The sequence below is a fragment of the Erpetoichthys calabaricus genome, chromosome 3 (genome assembly GCF_900747795.2).
Source record: "Erpetoichthys calabaricus chromosome 3, fErpCal1.3, whole genome shotgun sequence".
Taxonomy (NCBI): Eukaryota; Metazoa; Chordata; class Cladistia; order Polypteriformes; family Polypteridae; genus Erpetoichthys; species Erpetoichthys calabaricus.
The window spans coordinates 261,050,179-261,066,229 of record NC_041396.2 but is presented as its reverse complement, the minus strand read 5'-3'; the positions used below and the strand labels follow the sequence as shown (position 1 = coordinate 261,066,229).

The window sequence follows — 16,051 nt, the reverse complement described above, 5'->3', positions numbered from 1 at the left end:
TATTGTTCACAAAAGTTCAAGATAAAAACTTTTTAAATGTTTTGCACTTTTTATTAAAATGTTATCAAACCTTACATTTATTGATCATATTTAAATATTGAAATACTTGATCTCTTTTTGATGATCAGGTGCTATAGAACAGGGAAGGGGGCACATACTAAATGGAGATTGGGAGTAAGAGAAGAGGAATTGCTTTGTAGGGAGGCAAATGTTTTTGTTTCATAGATGTAGCTTATGAATCGGATCAACATTAGGGGTGGTAGCAATTTTCATAATAAAAAACTTAAATAAACCGATTACTTAACAACTTTTAGATTAAAGTTTTTCTCAATAGATGTCAAGATACTGCGCCAGATTAGTTTTGTTCAGTAAGATAATGTCATATTAATACCATAGTTATTCTTTTCTCAGCTAGTTCTAAACCAGTCGCCTAATGAAAATTTGCCAGATCTGTGTACCATCAGTACACACATTTTTCTAATGGAAATAACTTGCCACCTTTTCTGTGTGTGAGTAGTCTTAAAGTTTATGGTTTGAACATTTACTCTGAGCAGACTTTTGTATTCACCATTCTTAGAGTTGTGTGTTTGGAAACAAAGCTCCTGCTTGTTTAATCCACACATATTTACAGTCCTGAACTGTTTCCTTTTTCAGACTTCCACCAGAACAGAGGAGAGGTTATTCAAATGTCTTTAACGCCCTCTTCAGAATAACTAGAGAGGAGGGCATCACAACACTATGGAGGGTAAGAGCATCATCAGTAAAGTTGTTTCACAGTAGAGCATGTATTTAAAATCTGAGTGATTATGCTGACTGTAGAATTAAACTTTGAAGCTTGTGCTGTATGTCTTAGCTACACCCTGATGCACATTGTCAAAAATGTGGACCTAATCTTGTGCACTTTCATCTACAGGGCTGCGTTCCTACTATGGCACGAGCAGTAGTGGTTAATGCAGCACAGCTTGCGTCCTACTCCCAATCTAAACAGTTTCTACTTGACACTAGTAAGTGCACATTTTTGTTTTGTTTAACTAGTAAGTCGATCAGGTGATGTTTCTTCCTTTTTCATGAGACAGAATACCTTCATTACACTGAATTTAGGATAGCATTGAAGATCGACTTACTTATCATTTTTTATCTTTAATCATTTCTAGCTTTCCAGATCTAATATGTGATAAGTGGGCCAGTCATAGTTTTTTCTTTGTAAGTTGTGAAATTCTGTTGTATTAACTTGCCTAGATATGAGGGTAAGTATTTCTTATGCGCTGATTACTTTAGGCCCAATGAATATGGAAGAATGTCATTCTTCTTTGGTCTTTGTTTCATGCTTGCATCTTCTGCTTTTTCATTTAAAGTATATAGTGTTAGAAGAATTTACCTATTATGGTTTTGTTCCTCCAAAGATTGTCACCTGGATGTAGTGGGAATGAGACTTGTGCACCTGATTATCCTTAGAATTATTTTCCCTGGAGATATAGATCCATAAAAAGTATTAGCAACCTTCCCGATTTCTTCTATTACTACAATGTTGTGACACTGATTGTTTTTGGATCTTCAGCCCAAAATGTAATACAGTGGAACCTCGGTTTGCGAGCATAATTCGTTCCAGAAACGTGCTCGTAGTCCAAAGCACTCGTATATCAAAGTGAATTTCCCCATAAGAAATAATAGAAACTCAGATGTTTTGTTCCACAACCCAAAACTATTCATATAAAAATGATTAATACAAAATATAAAGTAAAAATACATAAAACAAATTAACATGCACTTTACCTTTGAAAAGAATCATGGCTGGTGTGAGTGAGTTTCTAAACTCTTGTGGGATTCCTCCCAACGGGACGACATGCGGAAGAGCGTCCCAAAGCAATCGCAGTCTCCCAGCGCTATAGCAGTTCGCCGTAAAAGCGAATCCGAAAAGATCGCGGACGTGCTATAAGCGCCTGCCATCAATAGGTCATACAAGGAACAAGGATCATTATAAATGTGCAGGGCCCTGCCTGACTGCTGTGTCTGTGTATAGGAGAGTGGCAGATCCCGCTATAATAAATAACCGCGCTGTTGCTGTTTCAAGCTGAATAAAGTTGGTGTTGCTAAAGTACTGAGACTCTGCTTCGTGTGCAAGACGGGGACTCGCACGTCACAGCACACACACACACACACACACACACACACACACACACACACGTGCGCGTACACACAGTCACAGTGCTAATGCTGTAGTAAACGGGGGCACGCCGACTCAGACAGAGAATAGGAGACGATTGCCCACAATCCCGCAGTGAGAGAAGAACCATCTGCTCACATGAAGCTCAGCAGACAAAGCGTATACATACTACTCGTACTGCAAGACCTCGCTAGTTTATCAAGTCAAAATTTATTAAAAATGTATGCTCGTCTTGCAAAACACTTGTAAACCAAGTTACTCACAAACCGATATTCCACTGTATTTGGTAAAGGTCACCTGGGGGAACAAGTATTACTTTTTTTTTAAACTTACATAATTTATTGTATGAACAAAATTATTCAGCATTACACACAACACACTCCATGGGAGGTCATGTAGAATGACATTTGGACATCCTTGAAGAAGTTTTTGGCAAACTGTTAGACCACTCAGGAAAGGTGAACAGTGTGTTGCCCAGAATGTTCTCAGTCGACTTATTCTGCATGACAAAGTGATGAGCACAGAATACAGAAGGACATTGGAGCATAACCACTGCCTTTTCAAAGTGAGAGACAACCAGTTCAAGTGGTTTGGGCATTGCTGAAAAAGGCATGGCCCACTGACATATCCAGGAGAGGCTGGATGGATAACACTCCTTAATGGGCCTGGGAGCATCTCTGAATTCCCAGTAGGTGGTAAAAAAAAGTTGCTGAGGATAAATTGGCTTTGTCAGCCGAGCTTCTTTCTAGCCTGACTCTCCTCAGGATAAGTTCAATGAAAAGAAAATTAAATTATAGCTTGATTTTACAGTTGCTCTAGATAGAATGATTTTTGGTTCTTAAAAACAGGAACATTTCAGGTTTGTGATTAGTAGCTGAATTATACTGTTTATTTAAGTTAAAAGAACAATGTTTCATTTTATTGAGGTATGTTACTCATACTACTTCTGGGTAATTCATTTTAAAACATACTAAATCCTCCACCACAATATTTTATACAACCGCCCATTGCTGTGCCTACTACCCCTTAAATTTCACCCCTAGTGATGTTTTTTTTCATTCAAGACATAATAAGGTTGGAGATCTCAGTATTTGTGGAACATTGTAATTTTTTTTTTAATTTCCAGCAAACCCCATTTTTAAAAATTATATTTTGCTGGTAATTTTATTTAGGACAGTGGACCCTGAAGGTACAGGTTTTCATTCCAGTCAAGTTCATAAACAGTAACTCCTTCCTACTTTTAACTGAACTCCTTGTTTAATTTGCTAGTTTTTTCTACTGTTATTAGTAGTCACAAATCAGGTGAATGGACTTCGATAGGAAAACATTTTTGCCATAGTCTTTCACACACCAAACTTTTTTTTTCTGTCTTTAATTTACTTTTTCTCTATAATGTACCCTCTTAGTTTTATTCAAACATTGACATTCAAGAGCAGATTCACATAATGACAATTCATACTAAAAGTAAATATCAACTTTAGTCTAATTTCTACTTGTGTGGTTGTTAGCCATCAGTGGCTTATTCACAATAAATAACTGAGCATAAGCCTTAAGCAAGATCAAGAAGCCTTTGCTACTCAAACATAAAACACAGAAAATTGGCCAAATTCCCATAAAATTGAATAAATCATATTAGGTGTTTGTGGATTTTCAATGATAAAGTTAAAAAATAGGATAAGCCTGATTGATTACAACAAAAACACATTTAGAACTATGACTAATTGAAATGAAAATTTGCTGCCATCTTTGATTAGTTGGTGCCCTGTCCAAGTGGTGTTCCTGTATTGTGCCCGATGCTGGCTAGGGCTGGCTCCAGCTTTCCCCCGGTTAAGCAGGTTAGGAGGATGGATGGATGGTTTTGCTGCCATATTGCTTCCCTAGAGCAAGTTCAAGAATCTCTGTGATTGCGCTAGAGTTTATATAAAACAAAATTGGTGGATTATGCAATTGTTAAAGAAAACGGCTCTTTTACTAATGACTTTCTGTTTTGTTCTAGGATATTTTAGAGATGATATCTTATGTCACTTCTGCGCTAGCATGATCAGTGGATTGGTCACCACAGCGGCCTCAATGCCCGTAGACATTGTGAAAACACGGTAAGAATGTTAAGGCTATGTTGTTTAAGTCTTTGTGTTTTGCATTGAACGAACCTTCACATCCCCCCCAAATAAAAATCAAGCATGACTTTCGAAAAGCCTGAAGATGTTCTGTTCAACCATATGATGATTCAGAAAGTGTTATTGGGACATTGTCTTGGCTGTACTGAGCAAGGGTGAAGAAGTACAGTGGAACCTCGGTTCACGACCATAATTTGTTCCAAACCTCTAGTCGTAAATCGATTTGGTCGTGACCCGAAGCAATCTCCCCCATAGGATGGTATGTAAATACAATTAATCTGTTCCAGACTGTACGAACTGTATGTAAATATATTTTTTTAAAGATTTTTAAGCACAAATATAGTTAATTATACCATAGAATGCACAGTGTAATAGTAAACTAATGTAAAAACATTGAATAACACTGACACAAACACCCAGGCTCCCTGCTCAGCTGCACATGCAAGCTCGCTCGCTGTCAGCTTCTCTCTCTCTCTCTCTGTAACATTGCAGCAGTTTGTGCTATAGTCTTACAACCCAATCGCTGTATAAACACTTTTTTTTTTTTTAAATGAGTTTTAAGCACGGGGGGAAAAAAGGAACATTTGAAAAAAGAGAAAAGTAACATTGCAACAATTCATGCTACGAACCGAAAAATGAACATTTGAAAAATCCGCAATACAAAAACTAACCATATACCACCAAGAAAACTAACCTTGCATGAGTCGAGTTCTGGCATGAAGTGAGGAGGAACTGGGTGGAGAACAATCCGGTCTCATCACAGTTGAAGACTTGTAGCGGGATGTAGCCTTCGTCCTCCACTAATTTTGTGAAATTTTTCACGAATTCTTTCGTAGCTTCAGTGTCGGATCTAGCAGCCTCTCCATGCCTTACCACACTATGAATGCCACTTCTCTTGCGAAACTTTTCAAAACATCCTCTACTGGCTTTAAATTCCTCACTTTCACCACTCGTAGAAGGATAGTTTTGCAGCAATTCGCCATGAATCTTCCTGGCTTTCTCGCATAACATCGCCTCACTTACGCTATCTCCTGCAAGTTGCTTCTTGTTCAGCCACACTAGCAACAGTTTTTCCACCTCTTCCAGCACTTGAGGCCTCTGCCTGGTTAATGCTGCAACTCCTTTTGCAACATCAGCTGCTTTAATAGATTCTTTCTGCTTTAGAATAGTTGAAATCGTAGATTTTGATTTCTTGTACTTGGTGGCAAGATCAATAACACGAACGCCACCCTCATACTTTTCAATAATTTCTTTCTTTACTTCGATTTCAATTTTCTGCAAAACTTTCTTGTCACCACTCTTCACTTGCTTAGAAGCCATGGTTAACTGCAAAAGCACACGAAATACTGTAGAGCACAAAGAGTTCACAGGTAAAGCACGCACGTCTGACTGAGAACAATGAACAGGGAGAGGCTGAACACATGCTTAAATACAGTAATCGGCGCGTATGAACCGGAAGGGAAATGAAATAGAGCACAAAGAGTTCACAGCGAAAGCACGCACGTCTGACCGAGAACAATGCAACACGTGCGGAAATCATCGGCGCACACAAACCGAAATGGAAACTGGCTTGTTCGTATACCGAGTGTGTGGTCGTGAACTGAGGCAAAAGTTTGGCGAACTTTTTGGTCGTAAACCGAGTTGTACGTGTACCGAGACGTTCATGAACCGAGGTTCCACTGTAATTACAAATGAGGATATTATATAGTGTTGGAAGGGGTACTCTGGGGAAACAATTTGAATGATCAAACCTGGAGGATGTACTCTTCTTGAAGGAGGCAATACAAAACCATTGATTGAAGTGTAATCAATCTCGGCGACCCAAGTCACAGTGGTGATTTAAAAAAAAAAAAAAAAAAAAACAAAAACATTTCTGCTTTAACAAGGCTGTGGGTAGATGAAATCTGACCAGAAATGCTGAAAGTACTGGATATTTCGGTGAGTTTTGGCTAGCAGGCCTATTCAGTGTTACACTAAAGATGGGGACAGTACTTTGAAACTGGTAGACTGTGGTCATAGTCGTGTGTGGTTAATAAGGAGGGGGGCAAAAAGGTGTGTTCCAATTACTGAAGGATCGCTCCTCCCCATCTCCCTTGAGAAACCCATGCCATGGTTTTGGAATGGTGATTCCACTCTCTGGTTGAATGTAAGATCCAGGAGGAGTAATACAAATTCAACAGTAGGTATAGAAAAGCAGATAAATCCTTTATATTTACATTGATATTTAAGTGATCACTGAAATTTTTTGTTATGGATTTGGAAAAGCTTATGACCATGTACCACCTGGATTCCTATGAGTTGTCCTGCAAGAATTTGTTTGTATTTGATTTAATATAAATTATAAATCAATGTGGAAGTGAGACTTCCAATGGTGCATCTTGTCTCCTATCCTGTTCATGATTTTTATATAAACAATATTATAAAACCCCATAGGCTTGGAAAGTATTCAGTCAAAGGATTGGAAGGTTGTGTCTCAGCTGTTTTTAGATGATGACCTTTTGGCCTCATGATACTGTGATCTCTAGCAGGCACAAAGTTTGATGTAGAGAAGATTAGGATCACCACTTCAAATTTAAAGTCATGGTCCTCTCCCAAAGAAAGCGTCTTACTCTTAGCAGAACAGGGTGGGGATGGGGTATAGCTTTCCCAAGTAGAGTAGTCCAAGTACCTTGTGGTTTTGCTGAAAATGGAGGTGGCCATAAAATTGACCAACAAATGAGTTCAGCTGAAGTGATTTTTGAACCAGACCCTGGCCACGAAGCAGGAGTTAAATTCTCAAGAGCAAGGCTTCATTTTACAATTCATTTTGCATCTTCATGCTAATCTACTGACATGAGCTCCAGGTGGTTATTTGAGCATGAGTACAAGCGGCCAAAATGAAGTTCCTGTACATTACTGAATAATGGATCATGTTAAAGCAGTTTCAGGAAGCTTGGGCATAAAATTAGTCTGCCTCTAGGGCCCTATAGAATCAGTTTTATTTTTTCACAAATTCCATTTTATTTATTTATTTTTTTTTCAGGTTTTCAGCATTCAATTTTTGCTTGATTTGGATTTTTTTTCTTTACACTGTAAGAAAGTAGTAACAGCTACAACAAAACAAACAATAATGAAATGGCACTTTACATTCCCTTTTAATGAAACCGCACATTAGCACAGCTGCACCTTATTTTGCAGTTCCATTCATCAGATCCTTCATGATGCTGTATGTTGAGATTGCAGTAGTACAGTGAGTGCCCTCCAGATTTGTAAGAGCTGTTATTAGTTAATGCATCCTTCTGAGATGAAGGTTAACTTCACTTTTAGAAAAAAAAAAGTGTGACCCGCTTTTAGGGGCTTGTTGCATCTGAGGAAAAGTCTGCTCTCCTGCCCAGGTTTGTAGGTGGCGAGTTTATAACGGAAGAGTCAAATGTGGATCTTGCATTCCTCATCACCACGAGGCATAACATTTATTAAATCTCAAACACCGTTAAAACCAGTGCCGTTCACTAATAACATTTTTTTACGGGAAAGACTTATTACCGGTTATATACCTGTGTAATTTAACCAATTAAATGATTCACAGTGAATGCATCACATACAATTAGAACTGCCTACATAAAAGAATTACCATACAGTCAAATGTTTGCTCACCTATTACCATGATGAGAACTATGTGGTCTTGGCTATCCGTGGTTTCATAAACAATTACAACATATATTTTCTTGCCACGAATCTTTCAAAGAACGGTGTCCATATGTTGTTCAAAGACATGGAGCAACTGAGTTTGACGAAGATTGCTTTCATTTTCTGGTAGCGCGCCTCTTTGTTTACAATACTTAATAAAGAAAGGATGCATCTTCATCATTTTTTGAGCGGTATGTCTAACTCACATGGACACAAACAGGTGTCTTCTGGTAGCTTCTGACGATTTTGTTTTTTCCTCTGTTACCAGAAGGGGAACAGTTTTTGATCTTAATTTGTCCTTGTTTTTGAGATGGGTTTCAGATTTGACTTGGTCATTGCAAGTATCTTTTCGTGTCCAGTCTGTGGTATGTTGGAAAAACCTGCAGAAATGTTGTCCAGATTCGTAAAAGTCTCCGGGATATTGTTGTGTCCTCAATTTTGCAGTTAAGCTAGTGTTTCTTAGTTTTTTCGACGTAGTTAGGGTATCTGATACTTATCGCTTCTACATTTCTGTCTTGTGCAACTAGCTAATTTGCGTGCCTTTAACGAGTAAACATATAGGAAACACGTGCACAAACAGAGTCACGACTGGATTTCTTCGAAGAATTGCTTTCACTTCAAAAACAACAAACTCGAAAATAGTATCTGAATGTTAGAACTACATTTTATTCAATTGTTTAATTTATTGGGAAGTTTTGTAACAGTCACCCTTTCAGTCTGTAAATTCCGCACATTTCTGTTTTAAATCTAAAATCAGTTTTTAAGCGTTAATTCTGTCCATGTTTTCACACCTCGTGGAAATCATACAGCCCTATGCTTCTTAGTGTCTTGCACAGGAAATTCACAGACATAGCTGAGTGAAGGCCCAGCAGCAACACCAATACAAGCTGGACAGGTGATATCGGTCATTGGAGTGTCTGTTTCCCCAGGACCGTCTGGGAATTGTTGCCGAGGATCAAGTGGCCAATCCAGCTCAGATTGTAACCTGTTTGACCTTTCTGAACAAAAGCAGATTGACAGTAAAAAAGACTACAGCAAAGAAGAGCCTAATCTTTTTAGGACTAAAAACTTGCCAAACATCCAGAATTTTCTTATAAGGGAAAATACAAGTCTGTTAAATTAGGAAAGCACTGATTATTGGAGGTGTAAGCAAGTTTTTTTTTTAAAATTAACCTGTATATACAATATGTGGGTTAGTTTAAAATATACTTAATATACTGGTAAATCTATGACATTTCACACTTTTTTTATATTAATATGTGAAAAAAACATTTTTTATATCTGCCAATTTTGCCTCCATTGAACCCGCCTTGCCACAGAGAATTACAAAATTATTCAAGTGTGTTTTTTGTTGTTTGTTAGTGGAGTGGCCCATTGCCGACATACAGTACCAACAGTTACTCATTTGCCCCTAATGTTGCATAAAATACTGTTGCTTTTCATCATCTGAAATTTTAAATTCATAATGGGGTTGACTAATAACTAGTAATGAAATGTTTTTTCAATATCTGGTGATGCAAATTACTCTTTGAATCGTAATGAGTTTATATTGGGTAATTGAAATCCATAGGAGGAAATTAATTTATGTCCATTTAATTTTTTTTTTCTCCCAGACAAATGAAATTGGGTCTGCTAATTTTATTTAGCAATTAGTAATGCCCTCTTGTAATATAAATATTACTAGTTTTGTTTTTGCTGCTTACAAAGGTATGAGGAGAGAATGTGCTGTATTTGACAAAAAGGTGTGCAACTTAATATCTTTTAAGAAGATTCAGTTGGTCTGCATTGAAAACCCCCTTATAAACAGCCTCAATTCATGAGATGTAGTTTCACTAACGTTTGAGTCTGGCAACAATACAGTTGTTGAGTGCACATTCTGCTGGGAGAAAAGTGTACTGTGTCAGATGTTTTTCTTTCTTTCATCATTTTGCAAGGGTTATTTTTCTGGTACATCTGCTGTAGGCCATTGTCAACAGATGATATTAGTATTCTGATAGCCTCTTCTCATTTAAAATTGGTATATCAAATATTCAAGTTAACATTGTATATCGAATATTCAAGTTAATATTGTTTTAAACTTGTGTATATACATCTGTCTCATGTATATTCATATATATGCTGTCCATTCATCTGCATAACTCTTAACTGTGAAATATGAAGAAATATTTGTGCACATTTGTGTATAGATATATACAAACACACAACATAAATTATATATACGGTATTTAAAATAAGTCTGTGTATATGTCCACTTGTGTCAAATGATCTGTTTATTTTTCAGAATTCAGAACATGCGAACCATTGATGGAAAGCCTGAATACAGGAATGGACTGGTATGTCTTTGAAACAAGTGCATGGATGAGAGACATTATGTTTGCCTTGTAAAGCATTACTTTTTAGACCTTGTCCTAGTGGACCCCATGGTTGCTTGTTTTGGTAGTGTTCTCCAGTTTTGCCACCCACTTGAAGAATTCTGCATTTAATTTTGAATCTTTTACTTGCACATACTCTCAGTGGCCACCTCATTAGGTATACCAGCCCTATCTGCTTAACTGACAGTCAGTGGTGGCATCCCATGTAGTGACAAAGCTATCTGAAGTAGGTAGCACTGTTGGTTTAGTTAATGAACATTAGTATAGATTTATGTGACCACCTTCTACATATTATTGAATTCAAAACATAAATATATCCGTAATCGTAACCCTGCTACCCATAGGCTAGTTATGGGTGTATTGGAAAAATTCAGGCAATAATGATCCTTTAGTCCTTTGGGAGCTTGGAAATAAATGACCGAGCTTATAACAAAGTAACATTAAAATAATTTGCTTTGTATAAAAAATGTTTATGAAAGCAATGTTCAGTGCATTGTATGCAAAAGATAATGATGTCAAAAGAAAGTGTAGTGCAGTGTTATCAAGAGCAGCAGTGTCAGGACTTTTAGACTTTTAGCCCATTTATGTAATAGAATATAAAAACCATTACTAGAGGTGATGAAAAGGTTTTGAGTCTGATCTTGGAAAGGATCATTTGTTGTATTAATTTTGAATGTGGCCTAAGATTAGCCTGTGTACTGAAATATGTGGATTATTAATTTGTAGGATGTACTGTTTGTAGGTGTGTGTGTGTGTGCGCGTTCGTGTTCATGTGTTTTCTTTGTTGGTATTTTATCACTGTTACTGTTTACAGGTGATTTGGAAGTAAGAATTTCATTGTACTACATGATACATCTACTTACATAATAATAAATTTAACTTGGAACTTACACTTATTTCAGAAATAAGTCATCAGAAAGTTAAAAACAGAATCAACTATGAAGCTATTATTGTTTTTTTTCTTCACAGTAATATTGTTATTATCACACATTCAATGTGTTCCAGTACCAGACCCCTTCATATAATAAAAAAGAAATTCTTTACATTTATATAGCACTTTTCTCACTACTCAAAGGACTTCAGTGAGTGGGGAGCCACTTCAACCACCAGTAATGTGTAGCATCTGCCCGGATGATGCAACAGCAGCCATTTTTTTGCACCAGTATGCTTGGCATACATTAGCTGTTATGTGGTGAAGTGGTCAGAGAGAGAGCCAGTTAGAGACCAGACTGTGGTGGGCAGTTTAGCTTGGACACTGAGATATGCCCTCCACTTTATGAAGGATATCCAGGGATTGTTTATGACCACAGGGAGTCATGACCTTGGTTCTACATCTCCTCCAAAGGATGGTGCCATTTTTGTAACAGAGTCTCCATCGCTGCACTGGGGCATTGGGATCCACATTCAGATCACAGAGTGAGCGGCCCCTGCTGGCCTACCAATACCTCTTCCAACAGCAATTTGAGCTTTTCCTAGATGGTCTTCTATCCAAGTACTGGCCAGGCCCAAACATGCTTAGCTTCAGATGGGTGACCTGTTCTGAAGTACATGTGGTATGGCTGCCAATGCATGTGAGATGGACTACAAGATTCTGTCGTGGCAGGATGTCTCTCTAAGTTGACCAAAGATCTGGCTGACCTTTGACATCTGTCTAACAGAAGATAATGTTACTACTGGGGAACATATCATAATGGACAGCTGAAAAGTGACAGTCATTGAGGTGTAGTGATTAGTTATGGGTTAATCTAATCCATTTTACATGAACAATTATACATAAGCAAGGTCTGTGTCTATAATGTCGATTCCTAAAATGAAGCAGAACAGCAATAAATGTTGCATGGAGAATTTCAATTTGTACTGGGAAATTTACAAGACATGGCATAACTGGGGATGAAATCGTTGTACATAATAATGACTCGGAGTCCAAACAGCCGTTGAAACAATGGAAACAGAGTTACACTTTAGCAGAAAAGAAATCCAAACCAGTGCCAACAAGGACATCTGCATAACTTTTTGTATGATGGAGAGGGTTGTCCATATTTATAACATGATTGAAAAAGCCCAAATAACTTGTTAATATGATGATAATGTTCTTTCCTGTGTGTGGCAGTCAGTTGGGGAAACTGGTCAACAATCTACATGGATTCAGTAGGCTGCTCTAGGAAACTGTTGATTCAATCAGTTGCCACTCACACCTAATTTCTTCATACATGGCCCTGTGGGTCTAGCTCCTGTTCTCCAGTCTGGGCTGTGTCCAAGGGTTGCAGTATGCCAATGACAAACTGTTGTCTAAGCTACAGAAAGTTGTTGCTTATGCAGAATTTGAGCTGCATAGTAAAACTTCATAAGCGTTATGATGAATCTGTTAATGTTTACAGCGATTATGTTCAAAAATAAGGGTTGATAGGTTTTACAGGCTTTTAACAGGCCAGGCTCAAAACAGTTTCTTTACTACTTGTAAATTTAGGTCTAATATTATCTGAGATGTAGAGGGAACTGTCAATTAATGGGAATGTTAGCTTCACATGTCTCTCAGTAAAAGCGCCCCATTTGGTATACGGTAAATGTCAATTACCAGAATGCATCTATCGATATGTATAACTTTAACAGTATATGAAGCGCATTTCTAACTTGACTAATTCTCTTTTTGTTTGCAGGATGTACTTATCAAAGTGGTCCGCAAGGAAGGATTCTTCAGTCTTTGGAAAGGTTTCACACCATACTACGCTCGTCTGGGTCCACACACTGTTTTGACCTTCATCTTCCTTGAACAAATGAACAAGTTTTACAAGATTTATTTCCTAGACTCATGAGATTTCTCATGTTTTTAGTCCTTTCTACACCTCCTTTTTTCAAACCAATTTCTCAGCACATTTTGCTTTGGGCTGTATTGCTTGAAATCCTAGGATTATAACCACACCACCCTAGATCACACAGTTATGACTTAGAGGAACTGTTTGTTCTGGGAGGGGGTTTATTCATTTTACAATTTAAACAAACTGGACTTGAAGCTACGCTGTGTTCAGCTGTCTGCTTTTTAAAAAGTGGAGGCTTAGCCTTATTAGTTTTGAGGACATTGAGAAACTGATTAATAGGTAAACAGAGGAAGAAATTTGAGCAGGGTGCTATAACTCCTTTCCCTCAGGTCGCCCTCCAGAATCATCTCGGTCCCCCTGCTATTTATAAATTCAAATGCTAATTATAATTCAGATGAAAAGCTTAAATTGAGAGCTTGATATATTCACACAGCAAGATATGTTTGTGTCTATTTTTCTGTCTTGTGTCGGTTTTGTAGTCTGACTTTGGATGTTCTAGAGGGACCCTAATGAATGGTGGCAATGGTTTGGACTTTAACACTTACTGAGCCTTACCAGTAATGAGTTTAAATTCCAACTCTCACACCAAAAATAATTTATTCAGATTTTCAACATTGTGAAATAGGACGATTCTATTTATTTCAAACCAAATCTGTACTTGTGGATTCTGCTACTGTGCCACACCAAAGAACTCATTTAGATCCAGATGTTACTAACATGAACAAGAGTGAATTCAAAATGCTTTATCTATTGGTGCTTTGAAGGTGTGAGTGGAAACTTAACTTTGTGACTCACAAAGACAGAAAACCTAAATTATATGATGGCCATTTTACCTTAAACCTGTACCTTTACGGTTAATTTTATTGCGGAAATGTGCAGCATAAGCACTTTTAACCTTCAAGCCACAATCATGGTCATTGGCTAAGGAAACTTAGGCCTCTTCCATTTAAACTCATAATCAAAAGTAACTGTTATTTATGTAACCATCATGTCATAAATATTATTTGTTTAACCATCATGTCATTTATAGATATGGGTAGTAATTAATAAGAAATATATATCAGTAGGAAGTGGTAAACAATTTGTTTTTATCCGGATTTCTTTCATTATTTTGATTTATGTTCTCAACTGCCAAGTTGCTTCATAATTCTGGTGTATTTCAGTCTGGCTGTATGGTCTCAACTAAATCAGTTAACGTGTTTGGCTCAAGCAGCTAATGAAATACAAATGAAAATGACACCGCTTGTCCTAAAAAATAGCAGAGAAAATGCCTGAGTAGAGAAGCATATACTAGACAGATTTTAATAAGTTAGATTTAAATTCTCACTGTCGAAAAAAAAAATAGTACTTTTTATGTTCCTTTGATATCTGATGGTCGTGGATTTATAATGTTACTCATTTACATCGACTGTTCTTGGCAGAGTAAAACTCCAGTCTTAATTACTCAATGTATGACACTTTAGGTTTAGGTGCTTGGCTTCACTTAATTAGATGAAAACTTCATAGGATTTGTATTATAATAACCAAGCAATTCTCCCAGTTGATAGCTGCTTCCTCGACCTTTGGAAAAATTAATGCATTAGGACAAAAATAATTGGTTGTTTCTTTGGCGGTGTGTTAATACAGATTTAGCATGTGATAGACAATCCTACTCTCTTGTGTAGTGGCTCTGAAAGAGAAGCGACGCAGACAGCTTCCAGAAATGTCATTTCATTTCCACTCAGTTCTCAGAAATTTCCCACATGTGATATCTGAGACATTGAAGAGTGTGTGCATTGTGCTTCCGCACAGACTGATTAGCAAGCCACAGCTCCATCACCACTTGGGCAGTAGATTCTTGGTTGACTTTTCCTGTATTAATTCTAATTTGGTGTTTTTTAGGCTACGCCATACAGACTTTGAAGCAATGACAAGGCAAAACAAATGGGTTCAACAGGAAGAGGGGCCAGGTTTTAATTCAGGTGGTCCTAAAAGTGTTGGCTGTAGTTATCTGACCTCAAACACTCTGATTTAATTAAGTCAGTTGCAGCATGAACTTTTACGTTTACACTTTTAAGTAGGTAAATGTGAAAAAAATGTAGTTTTTAACCCTTTGTAAATCTAGCTTGTAAGCATTTGCCATGTAAGATAATAGATATATAAAATCTAGCACCTTCACTGGTATATTATAGCAAAGACCTGAAACTTCAGATTTAAATGTGGTAGCAACCTGCAACTACAGAAATAGGAATTACAGTATATTGTTGAAATGATTTTTTTATGTATAGTATGTCGATTGTCTGCTCATATTTCCTCTGTCTTTGCCTATTTTTATATTTTAATTATTACAAAGTTCATTAAGAGCTTTTATATCTGTGTGGTACAGTGTGCTGTACTTTCACAGTTAATATTTATTAAGTCTGATATCAGATTACTTTCATTTAATACCTCATCAAAAGGTTATTAATGCATTTTTAAAAAAGCAGGCCTTGGCCTCCGCTACAGTGTGCTGGTGAGCAATTTCAAAAAGAAAAATATTGTAAATATATATATGATATCTTAAGGAAACAGACCTCTGTGATGTGCAATTTTTGTGATTTTTGAACAGTTTAAAATGACTTAAAATGTTTATATAGGATTTGAAGTTATATAGGCCCATGATGAGAGTATTTAATAAAGTTTTTCCTTAAAATGATCATTTTGGATTTTTTTTTAAGGTGCTGCTTTCCAGAACTAGTTTTCCTTTTACAGTCATTCAGTTGTGATCTTTGTTTGTTTGCTTATAATTACTCACACTGAAACCGAGTGTTGATTGTTTTGTGTGAAATGTGCCGTTCACTTTACCATAATTTACTTTTTAATGACTTAATGTATGCATTAATCTGTTATGGAGAGCCGGGGCCTTTCCCAACAGAGCTCCACCATCAGGCACAACCT

At 37.1% G+C, this 16,051-nt stretch overlaps 1 protein-coding gene across 1 annotated transcript in view; it reads left to right on the top strand.

Moving 5' to 3' along the window:
* Positions 1-15,809, top strand: part of slc25a11 (solute carrier family 25 member 11) — a 38,475-nt gene extending 22,666 nt beyond the window's left edge. The window contains exons 4-8 of the mRNA XM_028798150.2: positions 655-745; positions 914-1,004; positions 4,161-4,260; positions 10,229-10,280; positions 12,977-15,809. Coding sequence (XP_028653983.2) covers positions 655-745; positions 914-1,004; positions 4,161-4,260; positions 10,229-10,280; positions 12,977-13,132 — 490 coding nt within the window. The 3' untranslated portion in view covers positions 13,133-15,809. The remainder of the gene's footprint in view (positions 1-654; positions 746-913; positions 1,005-4,160; positions 4,261-10,228; positions 10,281-12,976) is intronic.
* The last annotated feature ends 242 nt before the right edge of the window (positions 15,810-16,051 follow it).